General features: G+C 42.3%; 1 protein-coding gene across 1 annotated transcript in view; it reads left to right on the plus strand.

Moving 5' to 3' along the window:
• Positions 1 to 17,947, plus strand: part of C1QTNF5 (C1q and TNF related 5) — a 48,972-nt gene that overhangs the window by 22,367 nt on the left and 8,658 nt on the right. The window contains exon 2 of the mRNA XM_056542373.1: positions 2,820 to 3,025. Coding sequence (XP_056398348.1) covers positions 2,824 to 3,025 — 202 coding nt within the window. The 5' untranslated portion in view covers positions 2,820 to 2,823. The remainder of the gene's footprint in view (positions 1 to 2,819; positions 3,026 to 17,947) is intronic.

Genomic DNA, 17,947 nt, shown 5'->3' on the forward strand with positions numbered 1-17,947 from the left:
ATATATAACTCTGTGTGTGTGTGTGTGTGTGTGTATGTCTGTGTATGTTCCAGCATCACGTCCAAAAGGCTAAAGATATTAACATGAAACTTGGCACACGTTACTTATATGTCAATAACAAACAGGATAGGTAATTTAACCCTTACTCACCCCCATTTGCCAGGGTCTGTTTTTTTTTTTAAAGTCACATACAAGTCTATGGGAAATATATGTTACTGCATAACTTCCAAACGGCTGGAGATATTTCGATAATACTTGGTCACATGTTACTTATATGTCCACTTAAAATATAGGATAGTTAATTTAACCCTTAACTACCCCCATTTGTGAGGGTCAGGGTTTTTGTTTAAAGTCCGATGCAAATCTATGGGAAATGTATGTTTCCACATAGCTTCCGTACGTCTCGAGATATTTTAATAATACCTGGTACACATATTACTTATTTGTCAAATAAAAATATATTAAATATATTAAATTAGCCATTACCTACACCCTTATATAAAAGATGGGTTTTTGTTTCAAGTCCCATGCGAGTATATGGGACTTCCGTTACCTTACTCCACAAGCTCCGCTCTGCATCTCCTGGTGAATGTGTCAGTCCGGCATGAAAGCCACACCCCATCCCACAAAGCCATGTCCCCTTCTATTTTCAGCTTACAATATCTTCATCACAAATCCGTCCCACCTGAGGACAGGATATGAGGATGGGGCATATGGATGGGATATGAGGACAGCATATGAGGATGGGATATGGGGTCGGGATATGAGGTCGGGATATGAGGACAGGATATGAGGTCAGAACATGAGGATAGGATATGAGTTCGGGATATGAGGTCAGGATATGAGGACGGGATATGCGATCGAGATAGGAGGATGGGATAGGAGGTCGGGATATGAGGATGGGATATGAGGACGGGATATGAGGTCGAGAAAGGAGGTCAAGATATGAGTTCGAGAAAGGAGGTTGGGATATGGGGACAGGATATGAGGATGGGATATACGGACAGGATATGAGGACAGCTTATGAGGACGGGATATGGGGTCGAAATAGGAGGTCGAGATATGAGGACTGAATATGAGGTCGGGATATGAGGACATTATATGAGGTTGGGATATGAGGAGGGGATATGAGGAAGGGTTATGAAGTTAAGATATGAGGATGGGATATGAGGATGGCATAGGAGGTCAGGATATGAGGTTGAGATATAAGGATGGGATATGAGGTCAGGATATGAGGATGGGATATGAGGTCGGGATATGAGGTCAGGATCTGAGGACAGAATATGAGGTCGAGATAGGAGGATGGTATAGGAGGACGGGATATGAGGACGGGATATGGGGTTGGGTTATGACAACAATATATGAGGATGGGATATGAAGTCAAAAGCTTCCTCCTTTTTTTATTTTCCTTCCCAACAAGGATTAGGAAGGAAAAAACGGGCAAAGCCAGGTACTCAGCTAGTCTCCAATAAAGAAAAATCTTTTGCATTAGATCTGCGCTGGACAAATTGCTGTTTCTCTATGTATGAAAGGTAGCAACAGAAGTAAACAAGATAGCTACAGAGGTAAGAAATATAACTACAGAAGTTGCCAAACAGGTTTATTTCATATACAAATGAAGATTCACTGCTAAGTAAAGGACTAGTGGTGAAAAGTAGCATGTATGTAGGGAGTGATTGCAGAGTTCCCCCTCTGATGACAGACCATAATGATCACAGACCATAATGATGAACACAGCATTCTTCATACTAGCTGCCCAGCCCTAGAGATCTCTGCTCCAACTAATAGTCCACAAATCTATCTCACAAAATGTAGCCCACTTTCCTCAAGGCTGTCCTCCCACAGCACAGTCTCTTTCCTCCTCATGTGCATTTAATAGAATAGGGGCTAACTTGGAAAATGCTGAAACCATTTCACCACCACGTTTCTACGCAGCTGCAGCACTCTCATCAGACTCCTCATAAGCTCTCCTTTGTCAGGCCTTTCCTTTGGGAACTGCTCCATGCCTCTGCCCTTGTTGACTTTTCTTCTCCTTAATAGTGTTGAGCGGCATAGGCCATATTCGAATTCGCGAATATTCGCGAATATATGGACGAATATTCGTCATATATTCGCGAATATTCGCATATTCGTTATATTCTCGTTTTATTTTCGCGTATGCGAAAATACGCGCATGCGAAAATTAGCATATGTGGAAATTCGCATATGCGAAAATTTGCATATGCTAATTTTCGCATATGCGAATTTTCGCACGCCAGTCTCACACAGTAGTATTACAGCCTTCTTTACACCACACAAGCTGGAGGCAGAGAGGGGTGATCACTGTGATGTGTACTGTGAAGAAAAAAAAACAAAAAAAAACAAAAAAAAAAACGAATATTCGTAATTACGAATATATAGCGCTATATTCGCGAAATTCGCGAATTCGCGAATATACGATATTCGCGAATAATATTCGAATTGCGAATATTCGCGAGCAACACTACTCCTTAACATAGTGCTACTGTAATGCACATGGCTTCATCCACCTGAACAGAGTGGCAAAGGAAGTAGGTACACTCAGGGCTGCTGCATGTATTTATGTAACGGAAGATCTCAAAAGGACTTTAATCACATTTTACCAGCATATAGAACCAGTCAAATAAAATCCAAGTATGCATGCCAAAGCTACTCCTCTGTACAGGAAACAAAACAAAATGGTTTTAGAAAATGGTGAATGTCCATCCATCCAATCTATCCATCCATCCATCAACCGTGTTCATGTGATTAAATAAGTAACTTGCCTTTTTGATTAACTTAATAAATGTATTCTTTGACAGAACAATGCTCCTTCGTGTTATTGTTATATTTTCCTTCATATCAAATTCTTTACAAGTTGAAGATAATAAGATAACATCTCCTTGCTGTGGAATTCCTGGTATTCCTGGAACGCATGGCAATACAGGATCAACAGGAAGGGATGGTCGAGATGGTAGAGATGGAGCACCAGGGTTTAGTGGACCCAAAGGAGACCCTGGAGATCCAGGTAAAGATTAATGCTTTTAAGGGAGGGGAATAAACTGTCTTCACAGAACATATATAAATGTCATAAATAAATGTTCAGTGTAATGTTATCATTAATATTGATGTTTCAGTGCATTGGCCATGTCATCAATTCTAATGTCTGAAAACAAACCCTATAATTTGAATAGTCCCTATACTATGACCAAATATTGCTTAATTTTTCTGTGAGTTAATACATAAACTTTAAACCCATAATGACTCATGAGAAAATAACAAGCACAGTAGTACAATTGATAATGCTTTTCTATTAAGTTTTACTTACAGATAAAACCACAATCCCTCTAATAATTGAGGAATGCTTTTGTAGCTCCCTTAGCCATATAGTAGATGATGATCATAAATGACAACTCCAAAACGCTGTCCAGTGGGACAATATACTGACCCAGTGAATTGAAACCATGAACTAACAATGCGCCTGTTGGTGATATGATCCTCTTCCCCTCCCCCCTCCCACCCCATTCTTCCTTGAGTGGACTTTTTCCATCATAGTGTATAACTATCCTGGTAATTTGGTGGTCTATTTTTACACCCTAATGTTTATATTTGTCTTTTCTTTATAAGTATATGTATAACCCTTTCATACAGGAGTGTAGTGTGGGTGACACTGATGAAAATTATACTTGCAGCTTGTTGCTCTGTGCCTCCATTCTTTTGTAATGCCCATTTTTCGGTATATGCAAATGTAGAGCTTGGTAGACTTGGGGCGTTCCCAAACCCCTGGAATAAGGTGATGTCTGGCTTGCATAGAACGCAGTTACAATGAAGATGCCAGACGCTACTATGCACCATGGGCTTGGGAACTTCCCGTGTGCATCAAGCTCCATATTTGCCTATACCAAAGAACTGAGGCACAGAGCAAGAAACGGTAAGAATAATTTTTATCAGTGTCATCCACACTACAAGCCTGTACCAACAGGTTAGTCTGGGCATTACTGATGACAGATTCCCTTTAAGGGTATGAAATGAAGAGAATTATGAATTGTACTAGTGTATGATTAAAAATACCAAACTAAATATGGACATATAAGAAAGGCTCACTACTTAATGATCACCTATAGACTGAGCTATCCCATGTGTCACAACAAAACTAATGAAAATCAAAAGATACTATCACTCCAAGGTCAACTGAATTTGAAATTAAACTATATGTGTGTGTGTGTATATATATATATATATATATATATATATATATATATATATATATATATATATATATACATAAAGTATAAATGTTATATAAATGTTTATTAATATACAAAACTTAGACAAATGTGATTCTATAGCCAAAACATTGGGTTAGTATTACCTGTAAGAAATACCATTTCCCTTAATGCACTGTATATCCCAAATGTCTGGTTACAATGAATAAAAAAAATAAATACATCCTGGGCAAATAGTCACCAAAAACAGGATTCTTAAATAAAATGATCACATTGGACAATTTAGTAGACTTGTGCACTAGAAAAAAATTTTGTTTCGTTTTGTTTTGTTTTTTCGTTTTTGAAAAATTTTTCGGTTCGGTAATAGTTTCGGTTTTGATTTTTCGGATACATTCGGTATTCGGGTACATTCGGTAAATCTTTTTATTCTTTTTATGGACTTTAGCGATCCTAAAAAGCGATCCTCTTGTATAATGTATAGATGCGGCGGCAGCTCTTCTATGGTCCCCTGCACTCACGTATATATACACCTATTCATATTTCCAGCCAATCACAGCTCTCTGTGAGAAATAGGAATATGTGTATATATACGGCCGTGCAGGGACCATGGAAGAGCGGCCGCCACATCCATACATTATACAGAAGTATCACAGCGGGTGTCAGGAGTGATACCCGCAGTGATCTTTCCTTTACTACAAGTACTACTACTCCCAACATGGAGTACACTCTGCTCCATGCTGGGAGCTGTAGTACCTGCATTAATAGACAGATCGCAGCGGGTGTCAGAAGTTACACTCGCTGCGATATGTCTATTAATGCAGGTACTACAGCTCCCAGCATGGAACAGAGTGTGCTCCATGTTGGGAGTATTAGTACCTGCAGTAAGGGACAGATCCCAGCGGACGTCACTTCTTCTGACACCCGCTGCGATCGTCCTTATGTGAATGTCGGGATCAGCTGTTCTCAGGGCTACAGAGTCGGGAGAACAGCTGACGCTGAGCCGTAGGTATACATCGTATATCTACTGCCCAGCAAGAACTTACAGTGAGCCTGCAATGTGTATACAGTATACACATTGTTGGCTCACTTAACCCCTTGCTGAGCTGGGCGCTATGCGCAAGCCCAGCAAGGAAAGAGTTAACTCACACTGCTGGACAGTGTAGGTTAACCCTTTGGGCGGTATACACTATATACAGCTATCTATAGTGTATATAGTGTATACAGAAGACAAAGTCCGCTTACTTCCCTCGAGTACCGGGCAGGTCTGTGTAGCTCCGCCCCCTAGTGATGATGTCATTGGGGGCGGAGCTACATAAGGGAACAAGGCTAGTTAATCTGAAGCTCTGTTCACATTGTCCGTTTTGTATAATGTGAACAGACCCTTCTGGCAGTGTCTACCCAGACAGGGAGACTCCAGAGCTTGCTAAACTACAACTCCCAGCATGCCCAGACAGCCATGGGCATGCTGGGAGTTGTAGTTTTGCACCAATTGGTGGCTCTCTGTTTGGGTAGACATTGCATCATGGGTGCTCTCCACAGCGGGCAGCGCCAAAAATGTCATAATCAATTTTTTGTGTTTTTTTCCTTCTCGTTTCAGATCCGTGTATGTAGAGGATTACTGCGGATTCAATGGATTACGGCGGATTATTTTTTTTTCCTTTTAACCCCTTAAGGACTCGGGGTTTTTCAGTTTTTGCACTTTCGTTTTTTCCTCCTTACCTTTTAAAAATCATAACCCTTTCAATTTTCCACCTATAAATCCATATTATGGCTTATTTTTTGCATCGCCAATTCTACTTTGCAGTGACATTAGTCATTTTACCCAAAAATGCACGGCAAAACGGAAAATAAAATCATTGTGCGACAAAATCTAAGAAAAAACGCCATTTTGTAACTTTTGGGGGCTTCCGTTTCTACGCAGTGCATATTTCGGTAAAAATTACACCTTATCATTATTCTGTAGGTCCATACGGTTAAAATGATACCCTACTTATATAGGTTGGATATTGTCGTACTTCTGGAAAAAATCATAACTACATGCAGGAAAATTTATACGTTTAAAAATGTCATCTTCTGACCCCTATAACTTTTTAATTTTTCCACATACAGGGCGGTATGAGGGCTAATTTTTTGCACCGTGATCTGAAGTTTTTATCGGTATGATTTTTGTTTTGATCGGACTTTTTGATCACTTTTTATTCATTTTTTAATGGTATAAAAAGTGACCAAAAATGCGCTTTTTTTGACTCTGGAATTTTTTTGCGCGTACGCCGTTGACCGTGCGGTTTAATTAATGATATATTTTTATAGTTCGGAAATTTACGCACGCGGCGATACCACATATGTTTATTTTTATTTTTTTTTACACGGTTTTATTTTTTTTACACGGTTTTATTTTTTTTATGGGAAAAGGTGGGTGATTCAAACTTTTATTAGGGAAGGGGTTAAATGACCTTTATTAACACTTTTTTTTACTTTTTTTTGCAGTGTTATAGGTCCATAGGGACCTATAACACTGCACACACTGATCTTTTACACAGATCACAGGCGTGTATTAACACGCCTGTGATCAGTGTTATCGGCGCTTGACTGCTCCTGTCTGGATCTCAGGTACAGAGCAGTCATTCGCCGATCGGACACCGAGGAGGCAGGTAAGGGCCCTCCCGGTGTCCTGCAAGCTGTTCGGGATGCCGCGATTTCACCGCGGCGGTCCCGAACAGCCCGACTGAGCAGCCGGGTCACTTTCACTTTCACTTTAGAAGCGGCGGTCAGCTTTGACCGCCGCTTCTAAAGGGTTAATACCACACATCGCCGCGATCGGCTTCATATCGCGGGAGCCGGCGCAGGACGTAAATATACGTTCTGCGTCGTTAAGGGGTTAATAAAATGGTTAACGAGGGCTGTGGGGGAGTGTTTTTTTAAATAAAATACTTTTTCCAATGTGTTGTGTTTTTTTTTTAATTGAATTTTCAGGCTTAATAGTGGAAGCCGGTCTTATTGACTGAATCCATTACTAGGCCAGGGCTTAGTGCTAGCCCCAAAAAATAAATAAAAAAAAAAACGCATAGGGTTCCCCGTATTTTCATTCTCAGCACAATACCAACCAAACAGCAACAGCCTGACGTTACCAGGGTGGGTGAGAACCATTGTTACTGGCCCTCCCCAGCCTAAATAACACCAGCCTGTTACCGCCTAGGCCCAGGAGCGCCTTTTTTGACACTCCGGGCCTGTTGGCACTGGCTCTTCCTGGCACCCCTGTGGCGGTGGGTACCGGGGTAATAATTGGGGGTTAGCGCTAGCTGTTTTGGGGGCTAGCACTAAGCCCTGGCTTAGTAATGGATTCAGTCAATAAGACCGGCTTCCACTACTAAGCCTGAAAATTCAATAAAAAAAACACCACACATTGGAAAAATTATTTTATTTAAAAAAACACTCCCCCACAGCCCTTGTTAACCATTTTATTAAAAGGAAAAAAATAATCCGCCATAACCCATCGAATCCGCAGTAATCCTCTGCATATACGGATCTGAAACGAGAAGAAAAAAAACACAAAAAATTGGTTATGAGATTTTTGGCGCTGTCTGCTGGGGAGAGCCCCCATGATGCAATGTCTACCCAAACAGGGAGCCACCAATTGGTGCTAAACTATAACTCCCAGCATAACCATATCTCATCAAGCTGACCGCCGCTTCTAAAGTGAAAGTATCCCGGCTAGTCAGTCGGGCTGTTCCGGACCGCCGCGGTGAAATCGCGGCGTCCCGAACAGCTTACAGGACACCGGGAGGGCCCTTACCTGCCTCCTTGGAATGACTGCTCCGTGCCTGAGATCCAGGCAGGAGCAGTCAAGCGCCGATAACACTGATCACAGGTGTGTTAATACACGCCAGTGATCTGTGTAAAAGATCAGTTTGTGCAGTGTTATAGGTCCCTATGGGACCTATAACACTGCAAAAAAAAAGTTAAAAAAAAGTGTTAATAAAGGTCATTTAACCTCTTCCCTAATAAAAGTTTTAATCACCCCCCTTTTCCCATAAAAAAAATAAAACAGTGTAAATAAATAAAAAATAAACATATGTGGTATCTCCACGTGCGTAAATGTCCGAAATATAAAAATATATCATTATTTAAACAGCAGGGTCAATGGCGTACATGCAAAAAAAATTCCAAAGTCCAAAAAAAGCGTCTTTTTGGTCACTTTTAATACCATTAAAACATGAATAAAAAGTGATCAAAAAGTCCGATCAAAACAAAAATCATACCAATAAAAACTTCAGATCACGGCACAAAAAATGATACCTCATACCACCCTGTACGTGGAAAAAGACAAAAGTTATAGGGGTCAGAAGATGTCATTTTTAAACGTATAAATTGTCCTGCATGTAGTCATGATTTTTTCCAGAAGTCCGACAAAATCAAACCTGTATCAGTAGGGTATCATTTTAACCGTATGGACCTACAGAATAATAATAAGGTGTCATTTGTACCAAAATATGCACTGCGTAGAAACGGAAGCCCCCAAAATTTACAAAATGGTGTTTTTTCTTCGATTTTGTCGCACAATCATTTTTTTTCCATTTTGCTGTGAATTTACGGTAAAATGACTGTCACTGCAAAGTAGAATTGGTGATGAAAAAAAATAAGCCATAATATGGATTTTTAGGTGGAAAATTGAAAGGGTTATGATTTTTAAAAGGTAAGGAGGAAAAAACGAAAGTGCAAAAACTGAAAACCCCTTAGTCCTTAAGGGGTTAAGGAAGGGGTTAAATGACCTTTATTAACATTCTTTTCCCTTTTTTTTTTTTTGCAGTGTTATAGCTCCCATAAGGGGCTATAACACTGCACACACTGATCTTTCACACTGATCCCTGCAAAGCCATAGCTTTGCATGGATCAGCGTTATAGGGGGTTGATTGTTCAAGCCTGTAGCTCAGGCTTGGAGCAATTAATCGCCAATCGGACATGACGGGGCAAGGTAATGGGACCTCCGCTCGCTTCCTAGCTGATCGGGATATCGTAATTTTTATCGCGATAGTCCCGATCAGCCCGACTGAGCTGCCCGGAAGCTTTTACTTTCGTTTTAGATGCGGTGATCAACTTTGATCGGCGTGTCTAAAGGGTTAATAGCACGCGTCACAATGATCAGTGCCGCACGCTATTAGCCCAGGGTGCCGGCTATCATTAGCCACAGGGACTGACCCGGTATAATGCAGGGTCACAGCATGACCCCGTTTTAAATACTGGGACCGGGTGCAGGGCGTACAGGTACGCCCTGCGTCCTTAAGATGTTAAAATAAGTCAAAATGAGGCTCTGTAGTGTGTGTGGCCTCCATGTGCCCGTATGACCTCCCTGGGCATTCTTCTGACAACTCCTGGACAGTCTGTGGTGCATGGTGGATGGAGCGAGACATGATGTCCCAGATGTGCTCAATCGGATTCAGGTCTGGGGAACAGGCGGGCCAGTCCATAGCATCAATGCCTTCCTCTTGCAGGAACTGCTGACACACTCCAGCCACATGAGGTATAGCATGGACTTGCATAAGGAGGAACCCGGGGCCAACTGCCCCAGCATATGGTCTCAAAAGGCGTCTGAGAATCTCATCTTGGAACCTAATGGCAGTCAGACTACCTCTGGCAAGCACATGGAGGGCTGTGCTGCCCCCAAAGAAATGCCACCCCACACCATTATTGACCCACCACCAAACCGGTCATGCTGGAGGATGTTTCAGGCAGCAGAACGTTCTCTATGGTGTCTCCAGACTCTGTCCCGTCTGTCACATGTTCTCAGTGTGAACCTGCTTTTATCTGTGAAGAGCAGAGCGCCAGTGGCGAATTTGCCAATCTTGGTGTTCTCTGGAAAATGCCAAACGTCCTGCACGGTGTTGGGCTGTAAACACAAAAACACTACCCCGACCTGTGGATGTCGGGCCCTCATACCACCCTTATGGAGTCTGTTTCTGATCATTTGAGTGGACACATGCACATTTGTGGCCCTCTGGAGGTCATTTTGCAGGGCTCTGGCAGTGCTCCTCCTTGCACAAAAGCAGAGTTAGCAGTCCTGCTGCTGGGTTGTTGCCCTCCTACGGCCTCCTCCATGTCTCCGGATGTACTGGCCTGTCTCCTGGTAGTGCCTCCATGCTCTGGACACTACGCTGACAGACACAGCAAACCTTGCCACAGCTTGCATTGATGTGCCATCCTGGATGAGCTGCCCTATCTGAGCCACTTGTGTGGATTGTAGACTCTGTCTCATGCTACCACTAGAGTGAAAGCACCACCAGCATTCAAAAGTGACCAAAACATCAGCCAGGAAGCAAAGAAATTGAGAAGTGGTCTGTGGTCCCCACCTACAGAACCACTCTTTTATTGGGGGTGTCTTGCTAATTGCCTATGATTTCCACCTGTTATCTGTTCCATTTGCACAACAGTATGTGAAATTGATTGTCAATCAGTGTTGCTTCCTGAGTGGGCAGTGTGATTTCACAGAAGTGTGATGACTTGGAGTTACATTGTGTTGTTTAAGTGTTCCCTTTATATTTTTGAGCAGTGCATATTGGAAATATTTTTAGCAGTTTGTAGCATCAGGTGTACCGCTGAAATGCTGAATCATGGCCACAAATTCTCCAAATGTAAATAATACACTGGACGCACTCCTGCAGCTAATATAAGGTAAAGGTAAAAGAGTTATTTGTGCTATGTATCTAATTATAGCAAAAAAGACTTATACGGTCGCAACTTAGTTCTAATATGTTGTTTACATCTGGAAAATGTATTTGTTGCTACAGTGTTCTTTTCAGCTAATGCTACAAACTGCAACAATATTTGCAATATAATAAGGTGTCCAGTGTGATCACTCCATTTATGAATCCTGTTTTATGTGACTATTTGCCCAGCATACATTTATTTATCTATTCATTGTAACCAGACATTTGGCATACACATAGTGCATTAAGGGATATGGTATATCTTACAGGAAATACTATCCTTTTTGGTACAAACAATTGCTTGCTACTCTTATCAAGTGCTAATATGTTTTTTTAGTTGGTAATTGAAGTGTTTATGTTACCTTATATAATTTTATTTATCGTAGAAGCACATTTGTCTGAATTTTATATATTAATAAATAATTATATAATCTTTAAACTTAATTTATATCTAGTTTGATATCAAAGTCCAGTTGATCTTAGAGTGCCAATATCTCTTTCTTTTTAGTGTGTGATCATGTTATTTTCTCACGAGTCGTTATATCAGTGCTAATGTTACCTCTGCAGGCCTCAAATGGCAACTGTGGGCACATAACATGTCATCACTATGGATAATATCCCAACATTATGGCAAAAATTATAGGAAGTCTCCTTATATAGGCCACATACCCCAAAATACCCCAACCTAATGCAAAAAATGACACAACTCCTTCACCAGACCCAACAATTCAGTCACCAAAATGTATTCAGTTCCTGAAGGGGGAAATACAGTATTGCAAAACCATTGCTGCTTTCTTCCAGAAACAGTGCCAAAGCTGTCCATTGGATGTGTCAGTTATTGCAGCTCAGCACCAAACTCTAATTCAGATTAAGTCCTTGAAAAATTAATTCAAATCACTTCTAAGGGTAGGGTCACACGTACAGATTCACAGCATATTTTACGCTGCGGATCAGCCGGTGAGCCAACCCATAGTGTGCCTCCAGCTTTTTACACCCCCTGCTGCAGCAATCCGTCACTCCAAGCAGCCACACAGGAGCCTGCGAGTCACTGTGCACATGTCTAATTCCAGCAGTGAGGAACAGTTTGGGGGGCAAATAGCCATAAAACATTAACCCCTTAAGTACACAGCCCATTTTGACCTTAAGGACAAGGCCAATTTTATTTTCGTGTTTTCCTTTTTTCCTCCTCGCCTTCTAAAATCCATTAGTCTTTTATATTTCCATCCACAGACCCATATGAGGGCTTGGTTTTTGCTTAACCAGTTGTACTTTGTAATGACATCACTCATTATACCCTAAAATGTATGGTAAACCCCCCCCCCAAAAAAAAAAATTTGTGTAAGGAAATTTAAAGCGCAACTGTCATGGAAATTATACCCCCCAGACTAATAACATGATAGTATAGATGATGATACGTGTAATGCAGCTGTACTTTTGGCTGCTGTTTATCACTCTTTATCAGCCAGAAAATAGTTTTATCCTGCGGTCAGCAACAGACGGATAGGCGTGGCTGGGGATCGTAATGCCCCGCCTCTGCCACGTCTGCCCGTACTCCTCTTCTTTCTTCTCATGGTGCCGGAGATGCGCTACTTCTGCTTTCATTATAGGCAGAGAGCTCGCTCCCGTTGTCTGCCGCCGGGTCAGTACACCTGCGCAGTGCTAGAGGCAGATAGTGAAAGCAGAAGCAGCGCGTCTCCGGCACCATGAGAAGAAAGAAGAGGAGTACGGGCACTGTATTTCATATAACATAAAGGTGCACATTATATGTATAGGCTCAGTGGAGTCACGCCGGCCCGCACATCATGGACATCGGGGAGTGGGGACCTGTGTGTCAATCACACAGTGGTCCAGCGCTCACTTACAGGGGGTAGACGTGGCAGAGGTGGGGCATTACGATCCCCAGCCACGCCTATCCGTCTGTTGCTGACCGCATGATAAAACTATTTTCCTGCTGATAAAGAGTGATAAACAGCAGCCAAAAGTACAGCTGCATTACATGTATCATCATCTATACTATCATGTTATTAGTCTGGGGGGTATAATTTCCATGACAGTTGCGCTTTAAACAAAAATCATAATTTAGCAAATTTGTGGGGGTTTTGTTTTCACGCTGTACACTTTATGGTAAAAATGACATGTATTATTTATTCTCTGGGTCAATACGATTAAAATAATACCTATGGTTACGTACATTTCTATTATTGTACTGCTTTTAAAAAATCTCACTTTTTTTTTTTGCACATTCAGTACGTTTAAAATTGCCCTATTTTGACCACCTCCTTCTTATTTTTCCGTATTCAGGGATCTGTGAGGGCTAATTTTTTGCGACGCAATCTGTAGTTTGTTTTAGCACCACTTTTGCATATATTTGAATTTTTGATCGCTTTTTATAAAAAAAAATAATTCAGTTTGATGTGACAAAAAAGCTCAAATATTTGACTTTTTTTTTTAACGTTTATGCTGTTTGCTGTAGGGGATCATTAACATTATATTTTTATAGTTTGGACATTTACTCATGTGACGATACCAAATATGTTTATTATTTATCGTGTTTTTATGCTTTTTTGTATAAATATGGGGAAAAAGGGGTGATTTTAAACTTTATTGAGGGAGGGGCTTTTTCAAATTTGTTTAAACTTTTTATACATTTATTTTAAACTTTTTTAGTCCCCATAGGGGATTATTTATAGCAATCATTAGATTGCTAATACTGTTCAGTGCTATGCATAGGGAATAGCACTGATCAGTATTATCAGTGATCTTCTTCTCTGGTCTGCTGGAAGGCAGATCAGTGCAGAAGACCCCAGGAGATGAACGTCTGCAGGTGAGGGGACCTCTGTCCGCCTTCTTGGCTGATCTGATCCCTGTGGCAGTGCTGCGGGTGATCAGATAAGCCAGTTTAAGTGCCGCACTGCAGCAGATGCCATGATCTGTATTGATCATGGCATCTGAGGGGTTAATGGCAGACATCAGCGTGATCGCCGATGTCTGCCATTACCGGTGGGTCCACAGCTGCTGACAGCCGCCGGGACCCACAGTGAATGAAGCGGGCGCAGCTACTGCGGTCGCTTCGGCTGTGCCATAAATGTATGTCGCTGTGCGCGACGTAGCACTGTGCAGGGCCGTACATTTTTGGCACGTGTCCTTAAGGGGTTAAAACATTGCAGGACAATTACAGGAAAAGACCACGTGGTCCATCTGGTCTGCCCTTTTTTTTCCCTTGCTTTTACCTTGGGAAATATATAGGCTTATCCCAAGCATGTTTACATTTGCTTACTGTGGGAATTTAACCATTTATGACCCATGATGTACAGTTTTGTCATGGGTCATGTGGTAAAGTATAGAGTGAGCTTGGGAGCTGAGCTCTTTCCATTTTTGGTGGGTGCAGGCTGCTATTTTCAGTTGACACCCACTTTTAACACCTCCAGGACGAAGGGCTTTCAGGTAAGCCCTTGCACCCGGGTACTTAACCCCTTAAGGACCAGGGTTTTTTCCGTTTTTGCACTTTAATTTTTTTCTCCTTACCTTAAAAAAATCATAACTCTTTCAATTTTGCACCTAAAAATCCATATGATGGCTTATTTTTTGCGCCACCAATTCTACTTTGTAACGACATCAGTCATTTTAGCCAAAAATCTATGGCGAAATAGACAAAATTTTAAGAAAAAACCCATTTTGTAAGTTTTGGGGGCTTCTGTTTCTACATCGTACATTTTTCAGTAAAAATGACACACTCTCTTTATTCTGTAGGTCCATCTGATTAAAATGATACCCTACTTATATAGGTTGAATTTTGTCGTAGTTCTGAAAAAAATCATAACTACATGCAGGAAAATGTATACGTTTAAAATTGTCATCTTCTGACCCCTGTAACTTTTTTATTTTTCTCAAAGGAAACCAGTGATCAATGAATCTGCCGCTTGACTGCTCATGCCTGGATCTCAGGCACTGAGAAATCATTCCACGATCGGACAGCATGGAGGCAGGTAGGGATCCTCCATCTGTCTTGTAAGTTGTTCGGGATGGTGCGATTTCGCCGCGGCGATCCCGAACAGCTCCCTGAGCTAACCAGCATTGTTTTACTTTCACTTTAGACGCAGTGTTCAACTTTGAACGCCGCATCTAAAGGGTTAATAGCGCGCGGCCAAGGGCCAAGGGTTGTACGTCCTTGGTCCTTAAGAGGTTAAGAACAAGAGGCGTACCTGTACACCCTCCGGTTATCCAGTCACCGCCGTGCACCGGGCAGTGATTGGAACAGGATGGCAGCTGAAATCGTTCAGCAAGCATCCCGTTGCAATGTCTAAGGGGTCCTGACACCCCCAATGTCGGCAATTCTGCCCAGCGAATCGCGGCAATTTCGGGTCATTCGGGCCTCTGATGACCCAGAAGAGGAGGGTGATTGCTGGTGTGTATTACACCACCTATCACCCTTAACTACCTACTGTAGGTGGGAGGTGGCGTCTGACCAATCACAGCTGGCAGTGTGAGGGCTAATGTCCCCCTTTCTCCAAAGTCGGGGAACAGAGCGGAGTTAGAGTGACAGAGCCCCCCCTTGTGCCATCCATACCAGTCTGGGCACATGGTGGTGCAGGGACAGTCTTCAAATTGTTAGGTAAAGGTAGGTGTTCCAAAAAAAAAAGTAAAAAAAAAGATTTTTTGGGCAGCTGAACCCACGGTAGTTGCCTCAGGGTCTGCAGCACCTTTTGTGTGACCGGAGCCCTATTAGGACTCTGCAGTCTACCCCCATGTTTATTTGGGGCGCAGACCATTTTTTGGGTGCACGAACACACCCACACTCACCCCTGCCCCCCTACAAACACACCTTCCCTACCAGTGAACCTGTCTGGAGAGCCGCAGAGGACTATCAGCCTGTGAATTCTGGGTTTGTTGGCGACCCAGGAATCAAGATTGACATTGTCGGATTCACTGAAATGGACTTGTTCAGGTATTATTTAAGTAACGACTTTGTCAATCTAATGGTGGAGCAGACAAACCTTTACACCCAACAGTTTGTCTCCCACCACCCAGATTACCTTTTGACTAGACCCAATGGATGGTCTGCCGTCAGTGCAGCCAAAATGAGGATGTTTTGGGGCCTCGTGCTGCAAAAGGGCCCTGTCAAAAAACCCAGTGTCGGGCAATACTGGAGTGGGACATCATCTAGCAGACCCCCTTCTACAGTATGGCCATGACATGTAGAAGTTTTGATGCCATACGGAAATTCATGTATTATGCTGATAATACGGCATGTCCCCCCAAGGTAATCCTGCCTATGACTGCCTGTACAAAATCAGGCCAGTCATTGATCACTTTGGAGCCAAATTTTTGGAGGCCTATGTATCCCAAAGGGAGGTCTTTATTGATGAGTCTCTCATAAGTATTCAGGGGAAGCTCATTTTCTGTCAATACATTCCCCCTAAGCAGACAAGGTATGGCGTGAAACTCCACAAACTTTGCAAGCGTACCTCTGAGTACACTTACAAGTTTAGAGTGTACGAGGGGCGGGATTCTCATATTGAACCCCCAGAATGTCCCCCCACTCTGGGTGTTAGTGGGAAACTCATGTGGGAGCTTTTGCACCCAATGCTGGATTACTAAGGGTTACTACTTTACATGGATAACTTTTATACCAGTATCCCTCTTTCCAAATCCCTCCCCGCCAGATCCACGTTTGCTTGTGGGCCCTTGCGGAAGAATCAGAGAGGCCTCCCGACCTATTCTCTCCAGACACCTTTACCCAGGGCTGAGAGCAGGGCCCTTACCAGTGAAAATCTGTTCATGGTTAGGCATATAAGGACAAGAGGGATGTCCTCATGCTGACCACAATTCATAGTAACGGCAGCCGCCCTGTCCCTGTGCGGGGTACCGTGTCCTCAAGCGTAATTGTATCGTGGCATACAATCAGTATATGTGGGGAGTTGAACTCTCTGTCCTCAAGTCATATAACACTATGGGGAAAACCTGGGCATAGTACATAAAAACTGCAGTCTATATGGTCCAGGTTGCCATGTACAACTCTTTTGTACTGTCCCAGTATGCTCGTAACACAGGAACATACCTTCAGTTTCAGGGGGGGTCCTCAAGGCCCTGATCTTCAGAGACTGGGAAACAACAGGCCGGAGTTCTCTTGAAACTGGAACTGTAGGTGACAGGATTGTCCCAGGGCAACACTTTCCAGGTGAGGTCCCCCACTCTGGAAAGAAGGGACGGTCCCACAAAAAATGCAGAGTGTGTCGCAGGAGGAGGTTAAGGAGGGACACTACCACTTGCTTCAGGGAGTACCACACTTCCATGGAGTACTAAATTTCCCATAATTTGACCCCAATGTATCTGTTGACAGTACAATGTCTTCCAAATTTTAAACCTATAAACCACAAAATTGCCCAAAAAACCTCTTCACAAAATACCTCCGATAAGACCTCTAGGGCTAATTTTTCCAAAAATGGTTCATGGGTCACCGAGTCACTTGCATTGGGGGTTTGCATGTTGACTCAGGCAACCTGTTTAAGGACGGCCACATGCAAAATATTTCCAGAATAATGAATCGGAGCATAGGGTTTGGGGCAGGCACAATTTTTACTTTTGGCTATGCTCTGGGTCATCATTCTGGGAACATAATTGGTATATCAGTAGGAAAAGTGCAATTTTTATTTTCCCCAAACTACACTTCATCGATTCCTGAAAAAATTAATTCAGGAAACACTTGTGCGTTCAAAATGTCCACATGTGGGTGTTTTTCTTTTTTTTATTTTCCTCTGAATGTATGTATGTCAGCTACTGATATGTCATAGGCCTCAAATGCAAACATAGCTCTATGACCCTTGAGTTCTGTTATCTGTTCGCACAGCAGATTACCTCCACATATGGGAAATTTCCATACACATTTTTAAAGCATTTTCTCCTATTACTACTTGTGCAAATGTAATTTGGGGTAACACCAGCATTTTTGTGAAACACCTGTTCCAAATACCTGTGAGGTGTAAATACTCACTGTTCCCCTTGTTACGTTCCTTGAGGTGTGTA

The sequence above is a fragment of the Hyla sarda genome, chromosome 10, assembly GCF_029499605.1.
Source record: "Hyla sarda isolate aHylSar1 chromosome 10, aHylSar1.hap1, whole genome shotgun sequence".
Taxonomy (NCBI): domain Eukaryota; kingdom Metazoa; phylum Chordata; class Amphibia; order Anura; family Hylidae; genus Hyla; species Hyla sarda.